Source organism: Danio rerio, chromosome 23 (genome assembly GCF_052040795.2).
Source record: "Danio rerio strain M-AB ecotype USA chromosome 23, GRCz13ab, whole genome shotgun sequence".
Classification (NCBI taxonomy): Eukaryota; Metazoa; Chordata; class Actinopteri; order Cypriniformes; family Danionidae; genus Danio; species Danio rerio.
The window spans coordinates 26,188,973-26,209,148 of record NC_141043.1 but is presented as its reverse complement, the minus strand read 5'-3'; the positions used below and the strand labels follow the sequence as shown (position 1 = coordinate 26,209,148).

Here is a 20,176-nt window from a genome sequence, read left to right as displayed (position 1 = left end):
GTCAAAACGCGGTGTTTAGTAATTATTCATATTGACCCTCATTTGTGTAATAAACAAACGAGTTGAGAATCAAAAGACACGTGAAAGCGAAACCATTAGACTTAAGGACTTTTGTAGCTAAAGTGTTTTTCTTACGGTGAAGATGCTTAAAACAGTTTGTTTCATATTTTTATTCTATTGTATTTATTTCTCTTATCTTTGTGGAAAATAACTGTATATATGCAGTTGAAGTCAGAATTATTAGCCCTCCTGAATATTAGCAGCCCTTTTCCTCCCATTTTTCCGCCCATTCCTCCTTAATGGAAAGAAGATTTTTTTATTTCTGAACATAATAGTTTTGATGTCTCCTTTCTAATTACTGATTTCGTTTATCTTTGCAATGACGACAGTACAAAATACAAGCATGCAGATTAAAGAGCAATTCAAAGGCTTAATTAGGGTAATTAGGCAAGTCATTGTATAACAGTAGTTACTTCTGCAGACAATCAAAAATATATATTGCTTAAGGGAGCTAATAATATTGACCTTAAAATGGGTTTCAAAATATTTAAAACTGCTTTTATTCTAGCCAGAATAAAACAAATAAGCCTAGAGGAAAAAATGTTATAGGAAATACTTTTAAAATTTTTTGCTCTGTTAAACATCTTTTTGGGAAATTTTTTATTTTTTTTTAATTCTCAGGAGCGTTAATAATTTTGACTTCAACTGATAATCGTTTTGAATAATCGTGATTACAATTATGACCAAAATAATCATGATTATGATTTTTCCCAAAATCGAGCAGCCGGAGCATATTGTAATGCCACTAGCTCATGCCAGTCCCCTTGAAAAGGTTGGTCATTCATGAAAGACAAATTAAAAGGAGGACTAGAAAATACCCTCTGAACAGGGTAAAGATGTCTCGGCATTAGGGGTGTGGTGACCTACCCTGGCCTGGTCTCATGGTTCGGTTTGATATGATGATGCAGAAAGATGCATTGATAATGCATTCCATCTACAATTTTCAGTTTTACTACATGTACTGTATACAATTTTTTTCATTGTTGTGCAATGAAATATAGCGTTACTAACTGACAAGGAAACACGCACGGACAGTGCTTTACATCATTCATTCATAGAAAGAACAGCCAGAAAAGGGGAAACTGATGGATTTGTGCTGAATAGTAGCATCATTGACCCATCACAATGTACAGTAAGGTACCTATTACTGTCAGTATGTTTGTGTGCTCTTTAAAAATGACTGAAAAACAGCTGCGGGTAAAGTATATTGATCGCAAGTGCTCAGTTTGTGATCATATCAAGGTTTTGTTCTGTTGATTTGTAATTTCAAATATTCGTAGCTTGAAATAGATGGAAATATGAAGTTCAGTAAAGTTAGCAACAGATTCACAGATTCGTATTTGCCAGATCAATAACTCATGTCATTATTACCTATTCGCTATTAGTATGACTGCTGTTACTATGACGAAGGCTCAAACAGAGCAGTGCTCATAATATCGAGCTAAAAAAAAAGAGAAAAAGACAGCTGTTAAACAACCTGCTTTGTATTTTTGTAGGACACACAGTTTAGATCTGTTTAGGGTAAGAGGTGTGAGTTATTGCCGACGGTTTATCACTGAATATCAGGAATATCAAAACAAAACCAACTTAGCTCCGCTCCTTAAATGCATAGTGTATAGTGTGACATTTGGGACACAGCTATTGTGTTTCACTGCAAAGCAAGTGGGAGAGCTTTTTACAGTGTGCCTTTAGCAGTGACACAGGATATTGAGTTCTATGGTACCTCCAGTGTCAGTTAAAGACTCACAAGCAGAGAAATGTGCCCAGGTGTAGGCTATTAAAAATAGTTACAATGCCTTGATTACTTGCATGTGCACCTTGCCTCCTTTGCCATAATTTGCTACTTGCACACATGTACTGCAACATATGTCAGAAAACCCTCAGTACATCAATACTGGTTTTAGTCTGTAATTTCAGACTATAACCAGTAGTCTGAATTCTGAATTTTGATTGTAGACTATAACCAGTAGTCAAACAAATCTGAATTTTGACACCCTTACTTGGCGTACTGTAACTTGATTTGTTTTAAATGAATTTGGGCTAAAACCCTGCTCTGAGTGATCAAACCTTTCATCAACAGGACAAAAATCTAAACTAACCTTTCCCACAGAGCATGTTGTGTGGACAGAAAAATGGTCTAAAGGTTACTTTAGATATAAAAGCAAGTTTAAATCATTTAGATCTGATGGAAAACATGTTTGTCAGCAAACGGATGAAAGACTGAACCCAAAGTGTGTAAAATAAGTCAGTGAAAAGTGGAGAAGGAAGTGTAATGGTTTGAGTGTGCAGCTACAGTTAGTAAGGGAGGCTTAAGCCATTAATAATGTAATGTTAGAAAGAGGGAGATTAAGTGTGTGTGACATGACATATATGTTTCCCCGTCTCCTGCCTTTTACCTCACAGGTTAGGATAGCCGCAAGTCACAATGCTTTTACAGCTCTGCTGATTAAACAAGTCTGTTCCCAGAATCCCCATGAGCAAAGATGTCAGAATCTGAACAGCACACTTCTGATTGACCAGTCAAACATATGCAATAGAGATGAATGAGTACACTAACAGCTTTCTATAGACAAGAGTTGTGTTTGTCTTTGTAGAGGATCAGGGTTGTTTTAAAAGCCAGGATGTGACTGGCCTTCCTGTAGTGAAGGTCAAAATAGCACAGATCATTTCTTTCCTCAGACGAACTCAAGAGAATCAAGACTTCCCTGACGGCAGAGCGCAAGAGACTCTGTTTTTAAAAAGCCCAAGGCCAGTGTGACAGGAAGTGGTGTCAGTGACATATATAATTAGACATCCGTAGCCAAAACCATTTTTCCTCCAAGGCCTGTTATGGCTCAGCTCCTCAACACTCAACATGCATCATTTAACAGATACACTTTACACCCATCTTTTTATGCTCTCAATGAATCTATTCTTGAATACGCTCTTGGATCAGAGCTTCTTCGTCAATTATTACAGTCTGAATGCTTTATTACACTGGGCCATTCAGACTGGTCCTGCAATCATGTACACTTATAGTGCTATTTTGTCATTTTAAAGCATGACAGCTCTAGTTCACACTTTTTATTATATATAATAAATAATATTGTAAAAAGAAATCTGTGCTTCACAGAAGACAGCAGGATGAGTGAGGGTACATTAACACAACAATGGTGTACTAAAAATGGAAAGGATTATCCTTTGTGTGTGGGTGGGTGTGTGTGTGTTTTAAGTTTTACATACAGACAACAATGCTGTCAAAATAATCCCAAAAAATGACAGTATTTGGAATGTCGGACATTCAACGCGTCATTTATTATTTCTGGGAATAATATTTTTAAAGGAGCTGTTGACATGGAAATGAACCCATTTTTGGTAAAAGCACAAACAAAACAACGTTAAAAATAAAATAAAATACAAAAATCTGAAAAATTAGTTATTTGTATTTATAATGAAATGACACTAAGAGAAAGTACTGAACTCCTGAGAAATGTATTTAATACTTTATATAAAAGACTTTTGTGGTTATGGCAGCTTAAAGACACCTCTCATATGGAGAATGAAGTCATATATCTCAGGTTTGATTATTTTTCAAACACTTGAACAAAGTGTAAAAATCTTAAAGGTTCTGTGGGTCTTGTGTATCAAATCTGTACTTTATTTTGTATTTTCTATTGGATTTAAGTCATGTGATTTGCTGGCCCATTCTACAGCTTGAAGCATTTAAGAGTTTTCTTGGCTGTGTTTTGGATCGTTGTCTTGCTTAAATGCCACCCTGGTTTCATCTTCATCATCTTCGTAATGTAGATGAGCAAGGGCAGAGGGTTGCTGAATATCCAATGAGAGATTTCAGATGTTGTCTAGGCTTTCACTTCCTTTCTACTCCTCCCTTTCTTCATGTGTTCAATACCTTTCTACCTGCGTCATTTAAAGGGTAACGAAACACCAAAACACATTTTTTAAGCTGTTGACAGTTGTATATGTGTCCTACGCAGCTAAAAACACTATTAGGACACATATATTTCACTAAAAAGTGTAAATTGGTTGTTTTTGCGTTATTTCGACCAACTTCGTACTTCTGGTTCGAAACAAAATTTTTAAGCTGCGTTATGGCCATGACATCTTAGCATGTATTGCAGCGTGTAGACTGGACGTCTGTGCCAGAGTGACCCGTATTACGTCTCTGAGTGTGTTGCATTCATTCATGAGTAAGGCTTGGTTCAAACCAATCAGCGCGCTCCATTATGTATGCGCTGCAACTTCATTAATATGCATGCTAGCTTTCTTAGACTGTACCTAAAACAGTGTTCAGACGGCAGAGAGATAACACACGTTGTGTTGCCAAAAGTTGTGGGAAAAGAATAACAATTGTTTGGAGATACGAGTCGCGAGTATTGCTTTCATAATGTGAAGGTTTTGTTTCATTTTCTCTTAATGAGAGCGCTGCTGGACTCACGTGTGGATCGCGACGCGTGGCAGAAATGTGTTTTTTTAGAACATTTTTTACTCGAGAGCTTTTCTCAAAAATGGTGAGATCCGGATTTGCTGCTCATCTCCTTTAAAAAAGACGCAGCTCCAGTATGAGCTCATTGTCCTGTCTACAGATTCGATAAGTGTGTGCGATCAGCGACCTTTCTTTTTTCATTCAGATAGCAAAGTTAAAGTTCGTATGGTCAGCAGTACTCTTTCAGTGTTTAAAGACAGACCTTAGTCAAAATGATTTCTAAGTTACTTAGTTTACACTACGTTAATATCACTACAATATTGAAAGATCCGTTGTAAATGCTGCTCTCTGTGTGTAAACATGTAAACATTGTAAGCAAACTATTGCCGACCGTCGTGTTGAATTTTCGCCGCACTTTGTGACAGAATAGTCTACACACGCCTGGCTTTCTGACCTACCGAGTGCATCTGAGTTGCAGAGAAATGCAGAGGCTTTTTTCTCTTATACGACACGAGGTATCAAACTTAAACAGGCTTTCTCCCCTGCGTGTGTGTGTTTGTTTTTCTTCGGTCAACAGCGCGTGCCCAAATGGTAACTCTAATTTTTATTTAAACCCTGCCCATTTTTCCTGACTTTTTCCAAACTAGAGGTGTGAAAACATCCTTCTGAAACGGGGGTTTCATGGCCCTTTAATTTTATTACACATAACTTTATTTGTAATTAATATGTTTTCTTTGCATATATGGATATTTAGTTGTTACCAACATCTGGTGAAAATATCAAGTCAACAGTACCTTTAGAAATATATTTTCTGAAAAAAGAAATGGTGACATGTTCAGTATTTTTCCTCCACTGTAAAATCTCAAAAGAAAAAAAAAAAAAAGTTTCCTTAATTTTAAAATGGAAATAGAATTACGCAAAAGTATTATAATGAGATATGCAATGTTTGATTAGTTTTACAATACTGCAATGTCTGCATGAACACTTTGAATATGCAGGACTTTTGCCATGCAGCCCACGTGCGTAGTGGAAAGCAAACGCCAAAAGAGGCAGATATCAATGATGAAAATGATTTTATCAGAAAATGCTTACCAAATGTTTATTAAAATGCCTCAAATGTTTAGTTTACAATACCTATAGTTTTGTTTTACCAGTTGATTTGTTTTATAAAACCTAATAATTAATGTTTATGAGTTTCTTTAAGCATATGTTTTTAAATGATGATTTACATAAAAAATCACTTTGCCTTTAAAATTTATTTTCAAAAATATTGTAATAAAGAAAGAGTAGTCCAACACTTATGTACCTTTTTTATGAGAACAATTGTGTACCTTCATTTTAATTGTACCATAAAAGGTACAGAACAGTATCTTAAGAGGTCTTTTCTGTTCCATATAAGGTACAACTTTTACAAAGGTACAAAACTGTTCCTTAAGGAACATTATTTGTACCACCGTGCACCTTTTTTCTTAGAGTGTATACATGATGTTTTCACAAAATCCCATTTTTGTTGTTTTTACATAGAATTTTTTTTACATTAAAAATGTTTTTAGTTAAAAAAAAAATGTGAGACAAAACAGCCAAAAATAAGCCTGAAACAAACAGTAAAACTGAAATACAAATGAATGAAAAATTATTGAAATGACAGAATTGTCATTTTTAGATTAAATTGAATTATACCCTACTGTCCCAAAGCAGATCACTCACCTGTTTGAGAGGCAGCAGCATGAACTCCTCAGTTTTGGATACCTCTACAAAGTGCTGCAGGACGTACTTATGAGCTGACTTAAGAAGGTCGCTGCAGGAGTGAGTGTCTGCAAAGCCGCGGATGCCCAGGCAGTTTGAGGGGTCCAGCTGGCTGAGGAGGAATTTACAGCAGGCATCTCTCACTCCATTGAGCTGCAGAAGACTTGCTGCCGGCAACAGGGTCTGCTCCAGACAAGATACAGAGGGTCAAACAAAACTCATGTTGTAAGACATCATCAAACTCATTTACATCATTTTAAAGAAAATCAGTATTTATGTACCATTTTCACAGTACTTCTCATGCTCATGCAAATATGTCTGATATAATCTGTCAATCCATATCCTTTGCAAATATTTGAGAAATACAAGAAAATGACAGCCGGCGTCTTTCTGTTCTTTCATGACTTAAATCGTTTGCTTAGTTTCATTTGGTGTTTGTTCTTGTGCTCTGATTCATAGCCAAACAGCCAATCAGATTACACCTCTTTTCACTAATTCTACACACTGTCAGCTAGGTGTCTCCAATTAATTATTAAATTAATCATTTCAAACACCGATAGAAAAGATTGAGCCTGTCTCATCCTTCAACTTCCAGGGGACCCACATCTCAAAGGACCTTTCCTGGACCACCAACACCTCCAGTCTGGTCAAGAAGGCTCACCAGCACCTATTTTTCTTAAGGCAACTAAAGAAGAACCAGCTTTCATCAACCGTCTTGGTGAACTTCTCCCACTGCACAATAGAAAGCATCCTGACCAACTGCGTCACAGTCTGGTATGGAAGCTGCTCTGTTGCTGAGCGTAAGGCACTGCAACGGGTGGTGACAACTGGCCAACGCATCACAGAGACCAGCCATAGAGGACATCCAGAAGAAACACTGCGCCGAGCACACAATATTCTTAAGGATTCCTCTCACCCTGCTCACAGACTGTTTTCACTCCTGCCTTTCCGACTGGCGCCTCATGCTCCCCCGGACAAAAACCAGCAGACTGAGGAAAATATTTGAATTGCATTAATGTATTTCTTTTGATCATTTGATTGTTAGCATGAATGCAAGATTTGCATTATACAATTAACATTACATTAGTTTACTACTAACCTGTGGAAAGTTGGGGCTAATCTAATGATTTAGCCTAATGTGAATAAGACAATAATATGATTAAGGTGTTTACACAAGTTGCTTTTTATATGTTCCTTTCATAAGCCTGTTTTACATGATGTAGGGCAGGGCAATTCAATTAGTTTGTCATGGGGGCCGGTTCATGAAAAGCATCCCAAACGAAGGGCCGGAGAGATATGACTTGCTATAGGAGTGATGACACAACTGCATATAAAAGCCCAAATGCTGTATTTTTACTCCTTAAGACACCCATGTTGGCTTTTTCTACATTCAAATGTTATTATATTGTATTTTCAAACTAGACTTTTTTTTTTAACAAACATTTAAATGTTGTATTTCAGAGCCACATGTCCCACATATTTTTTTGACCGCATCTTTAGTCTAATGTAGTCAAATTGTAGTAAACTACAGTAGCTGCTGCATACAAATGTGTTCTTTTGAAACATCCCAGGTGTCAGAAGATCTTCATTTGCAAAGACGCAAATTGTACATTTGCATAAACCACACCATCTTGTTCAACAAACAAGATTACAACCTGATACACAGTAATTGTGAGTGATACAGTTTGCTCTTTAAATGACACTAAAGGAGACGTACCTGCACATTGCCTTCTCCTACTACAATCTCAGCGGTGTAAGCGTACTGCACCAGTTGCTCCAGAGCCTGAGGGTCAATGTCATGCAGGGTCACATGGGTCTGACGACTCTCTGACATCTCATCTGCACACAACACACACAGCAGTTTCATCAAACTGTGAAATGCAATTGATGTTTCAGAAGAACGCAGTTTCCCAGGGGGGCTGATGATGCTGTAATGAACCATTCACACATACAGTGTTCTTTGGAGGCCGCTGAGTGACTATACGATTTGTTGAAATTGACGTTCATATTATAAAGTTATTGGTGCTGCTCCACTGGCAAAAGCTTTCGAAAATGAAATCACAAATGTGGTGAACTTCATTTTGGGGTATCTTTATTGCTGAACGCTAGAAGTTACAGCTTAATTACTGTATTTAACTGTATCAGGTGGTGGTCACAGTCTGTGTTTATTTGCATAAATTTTTGCATAAACACTGCTCGATTTTGTTGCACAGCCATCGTTCAGTAAAGTCTATAAGACAGGAAATCACTGTGAATAAATGACCCTTGAAACCATAGTTGTCGTTATTAACTAAAATGATTAAAAATGGTTTGTTAATTGAAATTATTTTCACAAATTTTACCTTTGTAATTGATTGAAATTATAAATACATTGAATATATATCTACCTATTAAAGAGCCATGAAACCCCCCTCTTTCGGTTCAAGTCTTCCTCTGGAGGATTTTAAACATATGGCGAACACGGCAGCACGGATAGGCGATGTGCCTGAATGGTAACAAACTCAACTGATAAAAGAAAAAGCCGCCATTCTCCAATTCTCGTACAGCTCTCCTGACAAAAATGCTTGCTTGCTGTAAACCAACAGCTTTGCTGTATCAGCCTAGACAGAATTGCGGGAAAAACCCTGGGGTTCATGGAAACAAACACATACGACCCATGCTGCGAGCAGAAGCAGTCTTACCCATTCATTGGGTCTCACAGCCTGGCAGGTCTGCCTTGGCTTCGGAAAGCACATGCTTTCATGAATTAAGAAGCAGGGTCTTCTCATAGGATAAGAAAACTCAGCTATAAATATTAGTGAGAAACCGATGCGTCATTACTTAACTAGCAGATGTGTGCTACATCACGTGCTACTATTTTGATCCTGCCCAAAAAATTATTTTAAAGCCGGAATATGAAATTAGCTGACAAAAGCTCAAAATTATCCAGTTTTCCCCACAATTAAAGCTAACAGGTGCTAGCGTTGTCTTAAGTGATGCTCAAACAGACACATATCTGTTTAAATTTCAAAAAAGGTACTCCAGAGTGTCTTGAACCTTTTATGAAATATCGAAATATATGAATTCGATTTCAAAATAACTCAATTACTCAAAGTAAAATTATATTAAAACTAAACTAAGATGATAATTCAAGATATTAATAAATACTACATATAAAAACTCCTTAATTGCTAAAATTCAATTTTCTTTGAAGACTCTTGATGTATTTTATACAAATGACTTTATTTAAAATTATTACTTAAACATACTGAAAATAACAATACTTCATCTTTAATTTCTGCAGTTGTGTAATGTCATTTTAGATCATTTTTATACTTTTTTTTCTATTTAGATTTCTTTTCATCATATTTGGGCAGACAGAGTAATTATTTGGGTTTCACTCAAAGTTAGTACAAATCAGTCAAGAGTTACGAGTTAATGTATGTTTAGTAACTGTTAGTTTTAGTATGAACAATGGAGTTGAAATCATTGCTTTGTAAGTAGACCTAGTGTATGGTAAGTTCAGAAGAGTCACGGCTCTAAAAAGCCCACACTGTCCTGACTCATACCATCACACTCTAGTCTGAGGTGCAGCGGGACTGACGAGCAGTAGGAAAAACCAGAAACCTGCTGACCTGAGACCAGGACAAAGAAGAGAATAAAGCATGGAACAAAAAAAAACATTAAGTGATGACAAAAGACAGGAAGGAAGGAAAGGCTTGAGAAGGAAGCTGAGGTAATGTACACATTGAAAATAAACACAACACAATACACAATACATCTTAAAGTGTAAAAATGTGTTTTAGAGACTTTTAAATCATGTGTGTTTGTTATGTATACACAGAAATTCATCTTTTAAAGAACGACAGTACAGGCAGAAAAAAGTAATAATAACTGCAATTCAGAAAAGGACCTACTTGTAAACATGGCATGGAAGTATGGACTGCAGGAGGCCAGCACCACCTTGTGCGCCTTAATCTCCTTGTTGGCCACATGGAGTACGATATCGCAGAGCAGGCCACGCTGCCGCATGCGGTTCATGGACACGAAGGAGTCGTGGTAGTGGCGCTTGGAGTTGTGCGAGATGCTGTGGCCATCCCGGTTCAGCAGCTGCATTCCTCCCTCCATCATGCCGGTGCTCTCCAAGGCCAGCTGGAGCCTGGGCCTCACTCTAAAATGCTACATGAAGAGAGAAATGCATGCTTTAAATCAAACAAGGCATTTCAGTGCCACTGAGGTAAGGCAATTAGTTGGTATTACTGCAGTAGTTGGTATTACTGGCTGTACAGTATATGCATTATTTTCCATGTTTATTATAGAATTAAAAAAAAAAACATGTAGTTCAGAAATACAGCTGCAAAGCGCAGTGCAGCAAGAGAAGACTTCATTGATCACATGTTGAGAGAAAGGAGCGATGATTATAGTGGAGGATTTGGTGTGCTAAAGATTGATCTTTAGCCAGTGTCTTGTGTTGTAATGTGCAGTTGGAAGCTCTGCTCTCTATACACAAAGAATGCCTGATTCATTGCAATTCAAAAAGCTAACGTGAAGGGAAAAATGACCAAGCAATCAAAAACATTTTCACTGCATTTACAGTTCTCTGATTATGAACCATTCATGAAACCATGTAATTCAACAAAAGTTTTTTTTTTTTACAGTAATATGCAAATGTGTAATATGCCATGTTTATGTGATAACAATATTTGTTTTTATTAGCAATTTGGTTAATCATTTATTTATGTAAGGATCATGCTAAAATAAACAGGTTAATCTACTTCAGGCTTTTAAAAAATGTCAAGTTGCAAACAATGGGCTTTATGCACAGCTAGTGCTTTTCAGCCAGTGATAAACTTCCGGTGAAATGGTTATGGGACTATTTTCAATTTCATCATAAGGTTCCCTTTCCAGCATCAATGTTGTAATGTAATTGAGATACAATCGGTTAAATAGATTTAAGCATTCATTTAGTTCAGGGTATATGCAGTAATCCTAAAGGTGGTTTCAATACATTTTTAAGACTTTTTAAAGACCTTCTTAGAATATTTTAAGACCTCATCGCCACTTCAAGTTTTAATCAGTATCAAACCTTTAACTTAATAACCAGTTGAAGTTAAATAAATAAGTTGAATGGTTGTGCTACATTGAACTCAAATAAGCTTGAAACAATAAATTACACAGTTGTTTTTAGCGACAGACATCAGTCAACGTTTAAACTCATCTTTCTCCAACCAGGAGTAAACAAACTTACATTTTGCCATCTGTTTCACTATATGTGAAGAGCGTCACATCACCCAGATTGCAATGGATACAAATTGCGTGGATCGAGCACGCATTTGTTAATATCAGAAGGAAAATAAATATATTTATGCTTTTTTGGGATCAAATACTTTGGAAAATGCTTGAGCAAAATTGAAGATCTCGTAAAACATAATAAAGACTTTTTAATACCTTTTAAGGGCCTTAATTTTCTCATAATTGATTTTTCTACTTTTAATACTTTTTAAGACCACGTGGACACCCTGTTTGTTTAAGGGTGAAACGAGATGAAAGACATCAGCATCAGGCTAGCGCAAAAACTCTTATTGAAAATACTAGGGTAAAATAAATTTCCATATTTTAAAGACATAGTGCGAAAAAAATTTCATTTGTATATTGTCTTTATTGAGTTTTTTCAAGATTTTACAATAATTCAAACCCCTAAACCCAAACTTACCCCAGACAGGATTATAATTTTTAAATAATAATCCTCATTGAAAAATTATAAAAAATAAAAAGAATATATATATATATATATATATATATATATATATATATATATATATATATATATATATATATATATATATATATATATATATATATATGTATATAAAAAAAAGATTTATGAAAAAATGTAATTTAACGCAGTGCACCTTATCTGTTATGGACAGAGATCTTTCTTTTATGTATTCACAAGAGTCTGGAATGAGATCCCACAACATCTCAAGACAATACCAACACTGAGACTTTTTAAGAAATCCCATGCTCATCATCTGATGGTCAACTATCGCTGTAGCCACTGAGATAGTAGCCTGCTTTTTTTCTTTATCTTAAATGTTTGGTGATTGTTTGTACTGTGTTGATGGATGAGATGTTGGTCTGTTTTTATGTTCTGCAGAGCAGGAACCTGCTGAAAAACAGCATTCATGCTGAGTCAGGCCCGATTATCTTTTAATCTTTTCCTGTTTAAAAATTAAAAATAAAATAAATAAATAAATAAAATAATCTAGTAGGACACCCACTTTATATCGTATATCAATCAGGCAGTGAAGATCCCTAATTTTGAAAGAAATCAGATATTAAACATGGCGATTTTATAATGGAGCAACACTTCACCCGAAGCATTTGACCTTGCTGACTGGAAATAAAAGCCAGTGTGCATATAGCCCATTAGACTTTAAAACACAACTATATGAAAAATCTGCAGATGTTCTGATTCTTATAAAGTGTTGTCAATTCACTCGTTTGTCTCAGCACTTGCCGTTAGTACTTATTTCCATTTCTCTGCTCTGAGACACTGTATGTTCACATTTGAATACTGCCTAATATTCTAGCATAACATTCTCCTCCGTAATCTTGATCTAATGTGGATAAACGACCTATGCACTGAAAACACATAAGCTTGGCACAAAATGGAATTTATTCGCACCTTCAAAACAGATGTTGCATATCACCGCAATATTGATCATTTCTTCTATGGAATCAAACCTACTAAAGAGCATTACAACCTTGATTTTAAACTAAGAAATGTATTGAAAAAAAACAGGTTTTTTATTTAACAGATTTAAGAACTACAATCCCTTTTTTGCTAAAAAAAAATCCCTTTTTAGCTCAGGTTGGTAAATACATTCAATCTACCTTTGGTTTGTGGCAGTAATTGCATATTTGGTTTTGGTTGGAAATAATAATCTTTTTATTTAATTGTACATCCTCAAACACTGCTGTAAATTAAATATGGGCTGTTGGTTTTGATATTTTAAAAATGACCTGCTGTAACTTCATATCAAAATTAAGAAATAAGCAAAGACAGGGAATAAAAGGTGATTTCACTATAGTCTTTAAGAACCCGTATCCAACCTAAAAAGCTAACAATTAACTAACTGTTAGACATGTTTAACATCTAAACATGGCCTGTTCGAACAATCTTTGAGTTATGTTCACCAGGCTGTAAATCCCTCTTAATTTGTGTTTTTTTTTTTTTTTTTAGTTTCATGTTCTCTTTTCTTACAGAATAATGGTACCTTCAAGGCATTTCAAACAACGAGTACAGAATCATAATGGCAGAAGCAAGCCAGACCGAAGCACTCAAGCATTAAATATCATGAAAATGATCACTTCACAAATTCCCACTCGTTCTACAGCTTACAGCTACATGAGATTTGCTCCTCAATAGTCAGTGGCATTTTCTGACTGGCCCGAGGCCTCGAAAGCTTTTTAAATTCAGTCTTTGGTGCACATAAAGACTCCGGCACACCCGCTACATAAATAAACCGGCTGGTTGATTTTCAAAATGAAAACATGTTCCAGATGAAGGGACGAATGGTATAGAAAGGTTGGACCAGTCCAGGACACATCGTGATGAGTTGGTCCGCCAGCTGCACACGTTCAATTCTCCATCAAAAAAAGCATTGCTATAGAAACCATGGTGCCCACGGAAGCATGTACTGGTATCTGTCATACACTTCACGGTGAGTGGGAAGATTGGATAAAGCAAGGCATTTTTAAAGGAGGGCGATAAATAGCACTCCGGTTGACAACGGTGGGATTAGAAAACACCTTCAAGACAATAGAGTTGATGTAGGCACTGTTTTAAACTGGGTCAAATAAAACATTCGACAATAGTGATAAAAAGAATGAATGTAGTTGTTGTTCCTAACAAACTGGCTCTAACTCTAAAGCATTACTCATGTTACACTAAATAACAGACGACAGGTGAAAGAGCATAAAAAGTGCATGGAGTCACAGGCTCAGCATTACAGCCAGCAGTCGTGTGGCTGGCCACAAAATGGCTGTGGGGTTTCAGATGTATAAATCCTTTAGTTGTACAAAGCAAACATTGTGGTTGGAAACCTGAGGTCACTGATAAACTGTTTAAACATGCAGACGAGATGAAAGTGTTGACAGCAGTTATCGGTAGGGCCAGACAGAATCTGCGGACATTTTTTGCTATTTCAGCTGAGAATTTTGTAAAAATCTGTGGATTTATGTGGAATTCTTTTGGGAGTATCATAACTAAAAACTTAATATATGAAAAAAAAATAATACAGTTTTAACTTTTGTTTAATGTTTACGATGCAAATTCATCTAGATCCACTCATTTGGTAAACAAAGCCAGTCTATCATAAAATATTTCTACTAAAAGACAAAACAATATTATTTTACAAACTGTATTGTGAGTAAATCATATGAACATTTTCATATTAGTCAATAATATTACTGAATTAATTGATAAACTGAATAAATAGAAATGTACACACATTTACACAAGTAAATAAATAGACTCAATGATGGGCAAAAATCTATGAAAATCTGCAGATTTCTGCATGCGCAGATTCCATGTGGGCCTAGTTATCGGTAGTTTGGGACACACTCGGAACAGGGTTTCTATGCTATTCCAGCATTGCTACTGAACAGATGTTGTTTTTGATTGTTTATTATTAGAAGTGATGCTTTTATTAAGGAATACTTAATTAAAATCTATACTAACTAACACTACCACTCAAAAGTTTGGACACTTCAAGGTTTTTAAAATGTTTTTAAAGAAGTCTCTGCTCACCTAAGGCTGCATTTAATATGATAAAACATTGAATTACAAAGTAATTATACATTTATAAAAATGTCCGTTAAAACACATGAAGCATAAATTGTTTTCAACATTGATAAGAACCATTATTACCGACTGAGGAACAATAAAAAGTTCATAATAAACCAGCAAATCAGAAAAACTTCTGCACTCTAAAAATTATTTTGATGCTTGTTCAAACTACTCATTTAAAAAAGCCGAAACAACACAACACAACACAACTGAGGTTTTTTGTAATAACTTAATTTTTTGTTTAATCCACTTAAATTTGCAAAAACAGTAAAGTTAACTTAATTGATTTTTGTTTGGACAACAAAGGAATTGTGTGGAACCCTGCATAGTTACAGTGTGCAGAATTATGACACAAACAATATTTCATTCATTTTCTTTTCAGCTTAATCAGGGGTCGCCACAGTGTAATAAACAACCAACTCACCCAGCATATGTTTTACACAGCGGATGCACTTTCAGCCGCAACCCAGCACTGGGAAACACCCATACACTATTGCATTCACACCCAGACATACACTACCACCAATTTAGTTTATTCAATTCAGCTATAGCGCATGTCTTTGGACTGTGGAAAAAACTGGAGCACCCAGTTGAAACCCACACCAACACGGGGAGAACATGCAAACTCCACACAAAAATGCCAACTGACCCAGCCGGGGCTCAAACCAGCAACCTTCTTGCTGTGAGGCGAAAGCTCTACCCACTGCACCACCATATTTCACAATAATACTATTTACTATGGGTTTAAACAGACAATGTGAGCAGAAGATTCCTCTTTCAAAAAACAAATCTTAATGTTTTCAACTTTTGACAGGTAATGTGAGTCATTGATACTAAAATAATGTGGAATGTTTCTCAAATAACATAAAAGTACAGCAAAATGAATAAGAATGTGACAGGTTCTGACAGCTTGTTACAATCATTAAAGTCAAATAAAAATATATTATTTTTATGTAACTGCACAGAAGTAGCAAGAGCTGCAGTATGTAGAATTATGAGGAACATTATAGTTCCTACAGAAATGGCATTTTCTTTTATGATGCCAGACCAGCTGTTTCGGAGTTTACCGTACAGCTAAAAGATATTCCTTACAAACATCGCCAGTACCATCAAATCTGACTCAGCACACTGTGTGCCATCCAGACAGCATCTCTCTCACCCCTCCTCCTCTGCTCAACCACATCCAGCCCGATAACACTGACAAAAGCAGCACTACCTGGACTGACACACGCCGTTCCCTTCTGATTCTTTTCTCTGGCTTACGAAGAATATTTTGGACTGAATCCTACAGTGCAGCGGCTGAGCATCACAGGGTGTATAAAAAAGATGCATAAAGCCTCAGTTTGGGAGCTTGTGTGTTGTTGACGTAAATGAAAGCCGCATGAGTGCTGGAGGCTGACGTCATATTTTAAGGTCGCATCGGATCTTTGTTTTTTTTTTAAATAACCTCTCTCTAAATTGAGGTTCATGTGAAATTGCTTAAATTCAAACAGAACTGGGAAAAGTATGTTTAAGCATTCGATAATGCTCGATCTATAGTGTTTAAAAGCTACCGCACAATTCTCCAATCACCCTTCCTTAACAGATCTACAGTGATGAAAAATCCGAGTCATTTTCGCAATGCGGTTCCTATGAACAGCGTTTCAAAGATCCGATTCCTAAAGAATTCCGCAATTAACATTTTCCTCCAAGTGCTATTACTTTAATTTAAAGTTTACAAATGGCCATAGATATTTTCACGGTGATAATATAAATTATCGAAACATTATACGATAATATGTACGCATACGTTACCGTTAAACTGTCAAATAATTCAACATTTTTATAACACAAAAATAAAGTTAATTTTTTATTATGTTGTATAAAGATATTATTGTACTTCACTATTTACAGGTTCAATACAATTTATTAACTATATTTCATACATAGATACAATTTAAAAAGGAGAATCATTTCAACAGAAAAAAAACATTTGAAAAGAATCAGACAGGGTTGACAAGCGGTTGAACAGATTCAACAAAAGATTCGACTCAAAATAATGATTCTCTTCAGAAAAGAAAATTTGTGCAGCCAAATGTATATGTACAGAGGGGTAAATATTTTCATGTCCGTGTATATAAAAAAAATCACAACACTGAAAAATCACAGAACCGAACATTAAAGTCGTTTATTTACAGTATAAATGAAATCAATTGGTGGTTGATCTCGTACCGTCTTTGTTCGGGGATTACGGTGCAGTCATAAAATTTAGTTGCACTGACAGCTGACGAAATAAAACACCATTAAGCCCTCGTAACATTTTAAATTGTTTTTACACTACAGTATCTGTCGTTATGTAGTATTTCAAAACTCAATGAAGCATCTTTAAACACGTATCAATTGTAAAACTGATGACTGTCTGAACAAAGAGCACATTAATGCAATGAAGCTGTTTCATAACACTGCAGCTCTGAGATAAAGACCATGTGTTGGCATATAACATATTTCTCTCAGCTTAAGACTTAACCGATAAATTGCTTTCCTTGTCAGCTGATTTGAGTTGCATTTTGTTCTGGATGAGATCAGAATCTAAACTCACCTGCCGCCGTCTGTGTCTGACTGACAAGACTCGTTTCTTTCTGTGTAGCGCTCTCTCCAGTTTTGTCCGTGTTTTGTGATTAATTCTGATGCATGTGGTGATTTATTAAGCCGTTCGTGATGAGTTGACATGCTACATCACATGTCGCATCAAAACAGACGACTGTCTCAGCTCTGATCGGCATTGCTAAAAAAATAATATTCTGTTTACCGTGTCACGCGCGCCACAATTTGCACTGGCTTTGTAACCAAGGCAGTGACACATTTATGTGCAGTTGTGCTTTGTCTACCAAATAGAAAGGATTTTAGACAGTTTTTATTATTAAAATATTTTAAGTGGTCATATTGAAAAAAAAATTAAATCTAGAAACGTTTGGTCATGCACTATGTCACATATTCATAGAGGCAAACAATCTATTTCAATCAGTAAAATGACAAATTACAATTACACGAACGACTGTAATTGAGAAGTTTTTCCTCAGGAATTGTAATTTACTGAGTAGTTTTAAAAATGTATACTTTTACTTTCAATTGAGTAAATATCAATACCTTTACTCCATTATGTTCCTTCAGTCTGCAGTCACTATTTTTGTATAGACCATTTTAATATGTTATTGGCCCATGAACATTTCCTACTTATCAAACTATTTCATATCTGAAACAAGAGGCAATTCAATCATACCCTAATGTTAAAACAGCTATCATGACATTACCCATCAATTTGTGGCTCATTTTGGATTCTCGGAAGCTTTAGAAATTATAAATGTAAACAGGAAATGCGTTGGGAACATTGTTTTAGTTTACATCCTTCAAAATGGCCTTATTAGGGATTGGCTGAGTAAAAAATCAGTCCTGCAATTCCCGTCCAATCAAATCCCACAAGTAAATTGCACCATACTGAACAACCTGAAGATGGGCACTTTATAAATGCAGTAAAGTAAAACTTGAGTATGATTTTTTTGGTACTCTTTCCACCACTGATATTAATATTACAGAAAACAAAAACATGTTTTGACATTGCATGTTTTGCCTGTATGTTGCCTCTCAAGGACAGTGCCTCTAGCCCAGAGATGCCCTAAATAGGGCCTGCAGGCCAAAGGCGGCCCGTTCTAACCTTTGATTTGGCCCACCATCCCATCAGAGAGGAGAATGAGAATGATGCAGAGGGTTGAGGTGAATGCCTATAACACAGAGATCGTCCTTTCTAATTTGACTTAACATTTTTTGTTAGTTTTATAGGCTCTATGCACAGCTAAAGTTTTAAAGCCAACAAAAAAATTCCAGTGAAAGCTTAATGTGACTATTTTAAATTTCACAAGGTTGTTTTTACAGCATTGATGTTGTAATGTAATGAAAATACATTCAGTTCAATAGACTTCAGCATTCATTTTGATGTTCAAGTATAAAAATGAGATGAAAGACCAATGTACCGCTAGCTAGCGCCATTAGTAGCAACAGGCTAGTGCAGATATTCCATTGAAAATACTGGGGTAAAATAGACATGGCGGGGGGAAATGAAATTTAATTTAGTGCCTCTTGTCTGATCTGAGACCCACTTCATATAGTATATCTAACTGGCAGTGAAGATCGCTGATTTTTAAAGAAATCAGGTCGTAAATGTGACAATTTTTGCACTGCAAAGACAGTTCACTGGAAGCCCTTGGGCTGTGTGCATATAGACCATTGCTTAGGTACAAAAAAGCAAACTGGAATTAAATGTTTCACTTAAATGCTGTAAATGAATCAGATTTTTAAAATTTAAATACTGTTACTCGACGGAAAGAGGATTATGCAGAGGCAAATCAAGACAAAAACTAGTGTAATTCTATTATAAATTAGATTGTTTTGTTTTTACTGTAATAAGCTTATTTTAAAATGTCAAAAAATAGTTTAGTTCATATTAAACAGTATTTTCTAGTATTTTTAAAAATATATTATTAAATAAAATAAAAAAATACCCATGGCAACCACATTTACCTTTGGCCCACTAGTCTTAATCAAGTTTGGTTATGGGCACTTCATACGAAAAAGTTTGGTCACCCCTGCTCTAGCTGTTGACATTTTAGGATTACCAAGAGCCACACTTTCTTCTTCAGAGTTTAAAACGTCACCAACATTCCCTATAGCCTGGTTGTGTGTAACTGTACCGGGAATTTAGCTTTTATGGGAAAACTGGCAATTTAAATAAAAAGGACCTGAGTTATCGACCCTCTGCGTTTATCGCATCGTTAAACAAAAGATCAACTGAGCTGAGTTCCCTAAAGCGTTGCATTGTGGGTATTACGTCTCAGTGCACGTTTTTATCCAGCATGGCAGGGAAAAACAAGAGGTATGTCTAATTCGTATCTATTTAATCTCGTTTAATTAGTAGCATATTATTGTTTGGGTTTCAGTACAGATAACTTGAATGTATACGGGGGTGTCAAAACCTAGTTCACTTCATAAGACGCTTCTTTGGTGAAATTTAACGATAGCTAGCTAGTTTTAGCCACTGAAGATGGGTCAGAACTCATAGGTTTTGTATTAGTTTAGTATAT

The 20,176-nt window shown here is 35.8% G+C and overlaps 2 protein-coding genes and 1 long non-coding RNA gene across 15 annotated transcripts in view; 2 read left to right on the top strand and 1 right to left on the bottom strand.

Annotated features, from left to right (window-relative positions):
* The window catches only part of LOC137489184 (uncharacterized), a 298,052-nt gene extending 289,549 nt beyond the window's left edge, over positions 1-8,503 (top strand). For all 8 annotated transcript variants that reach the window (XR_015523546.1, XR_015523547.1, XR_015523552.1 and 5 more), the window contains 2 exons: positions 6,179-6,454; positions 6,825-8,503. This is a non-coding gene — a long non-coding RNA (uncharacterized LOC137489184). The remainder of the gene's footprint in view (positions 1-6,178; positions 6,455-6,824) is intronic.
* The window catches only part of klhl17 (kelch-like family member 17), a 32,061-nt gene extending 14,252 nt beyond the window's left edge, over positions 1-17,809 (bottom strand). The window contains exons 1-4 of one of the 2 annotated variants that reach the window (XM_087307116.1): positions 17,641-17,809; positions 10,126-10,387; positions 7,947-8,068; positions 6,191-6,412 (exon numbers count right to left, since the gene is read on the bottom strand). In XM_087307116.1, coding sequence (XP_087163242.1) covers positions 6,191-6,412; positions 7,947-8,068; positions 10,126-10,339 — 558 coding nt within the window. In that variant the 5' untranslated portion in view covers positions 10,340-10,387; positions 17,641-17,809. Of the gene's footprint in view, positions 1-6,190; positions 6,413-7,946; positions 8,069-10,125; positions 10,388-16,278; positions 16,408-17,640 lie in introns of those variants that run through there. The other variant, XM_087307117.1, reaches the window with a different exon arrangement.
* Positions 17,810-19,877: 2,068 nt separating this feature from the next.
* Positions 19,878-20,176, top strand: part of noc2l (NOC2-like nucleolar associated transcriptional repressor) — a 50,655-nt gene continuing 50,356 nt past the window's right edge. For 4 of the 5 annotated variants that reach the window (XR_015522960.1, XR_015522961.1, XR_015522962.1 and 1 more), the window contains exon 1: positions 19,929-19,968. Coding sequence is in view for 1 of the 5 variants with exons in the window: in NM_001003830.2 (NP_001003830.2) it covers positions 19,949-19,968 (20 nt within the window). In the remaining 4 variants the exon portion in view is untranslated. 5 annotated transcript variants of the gene reach the window in all.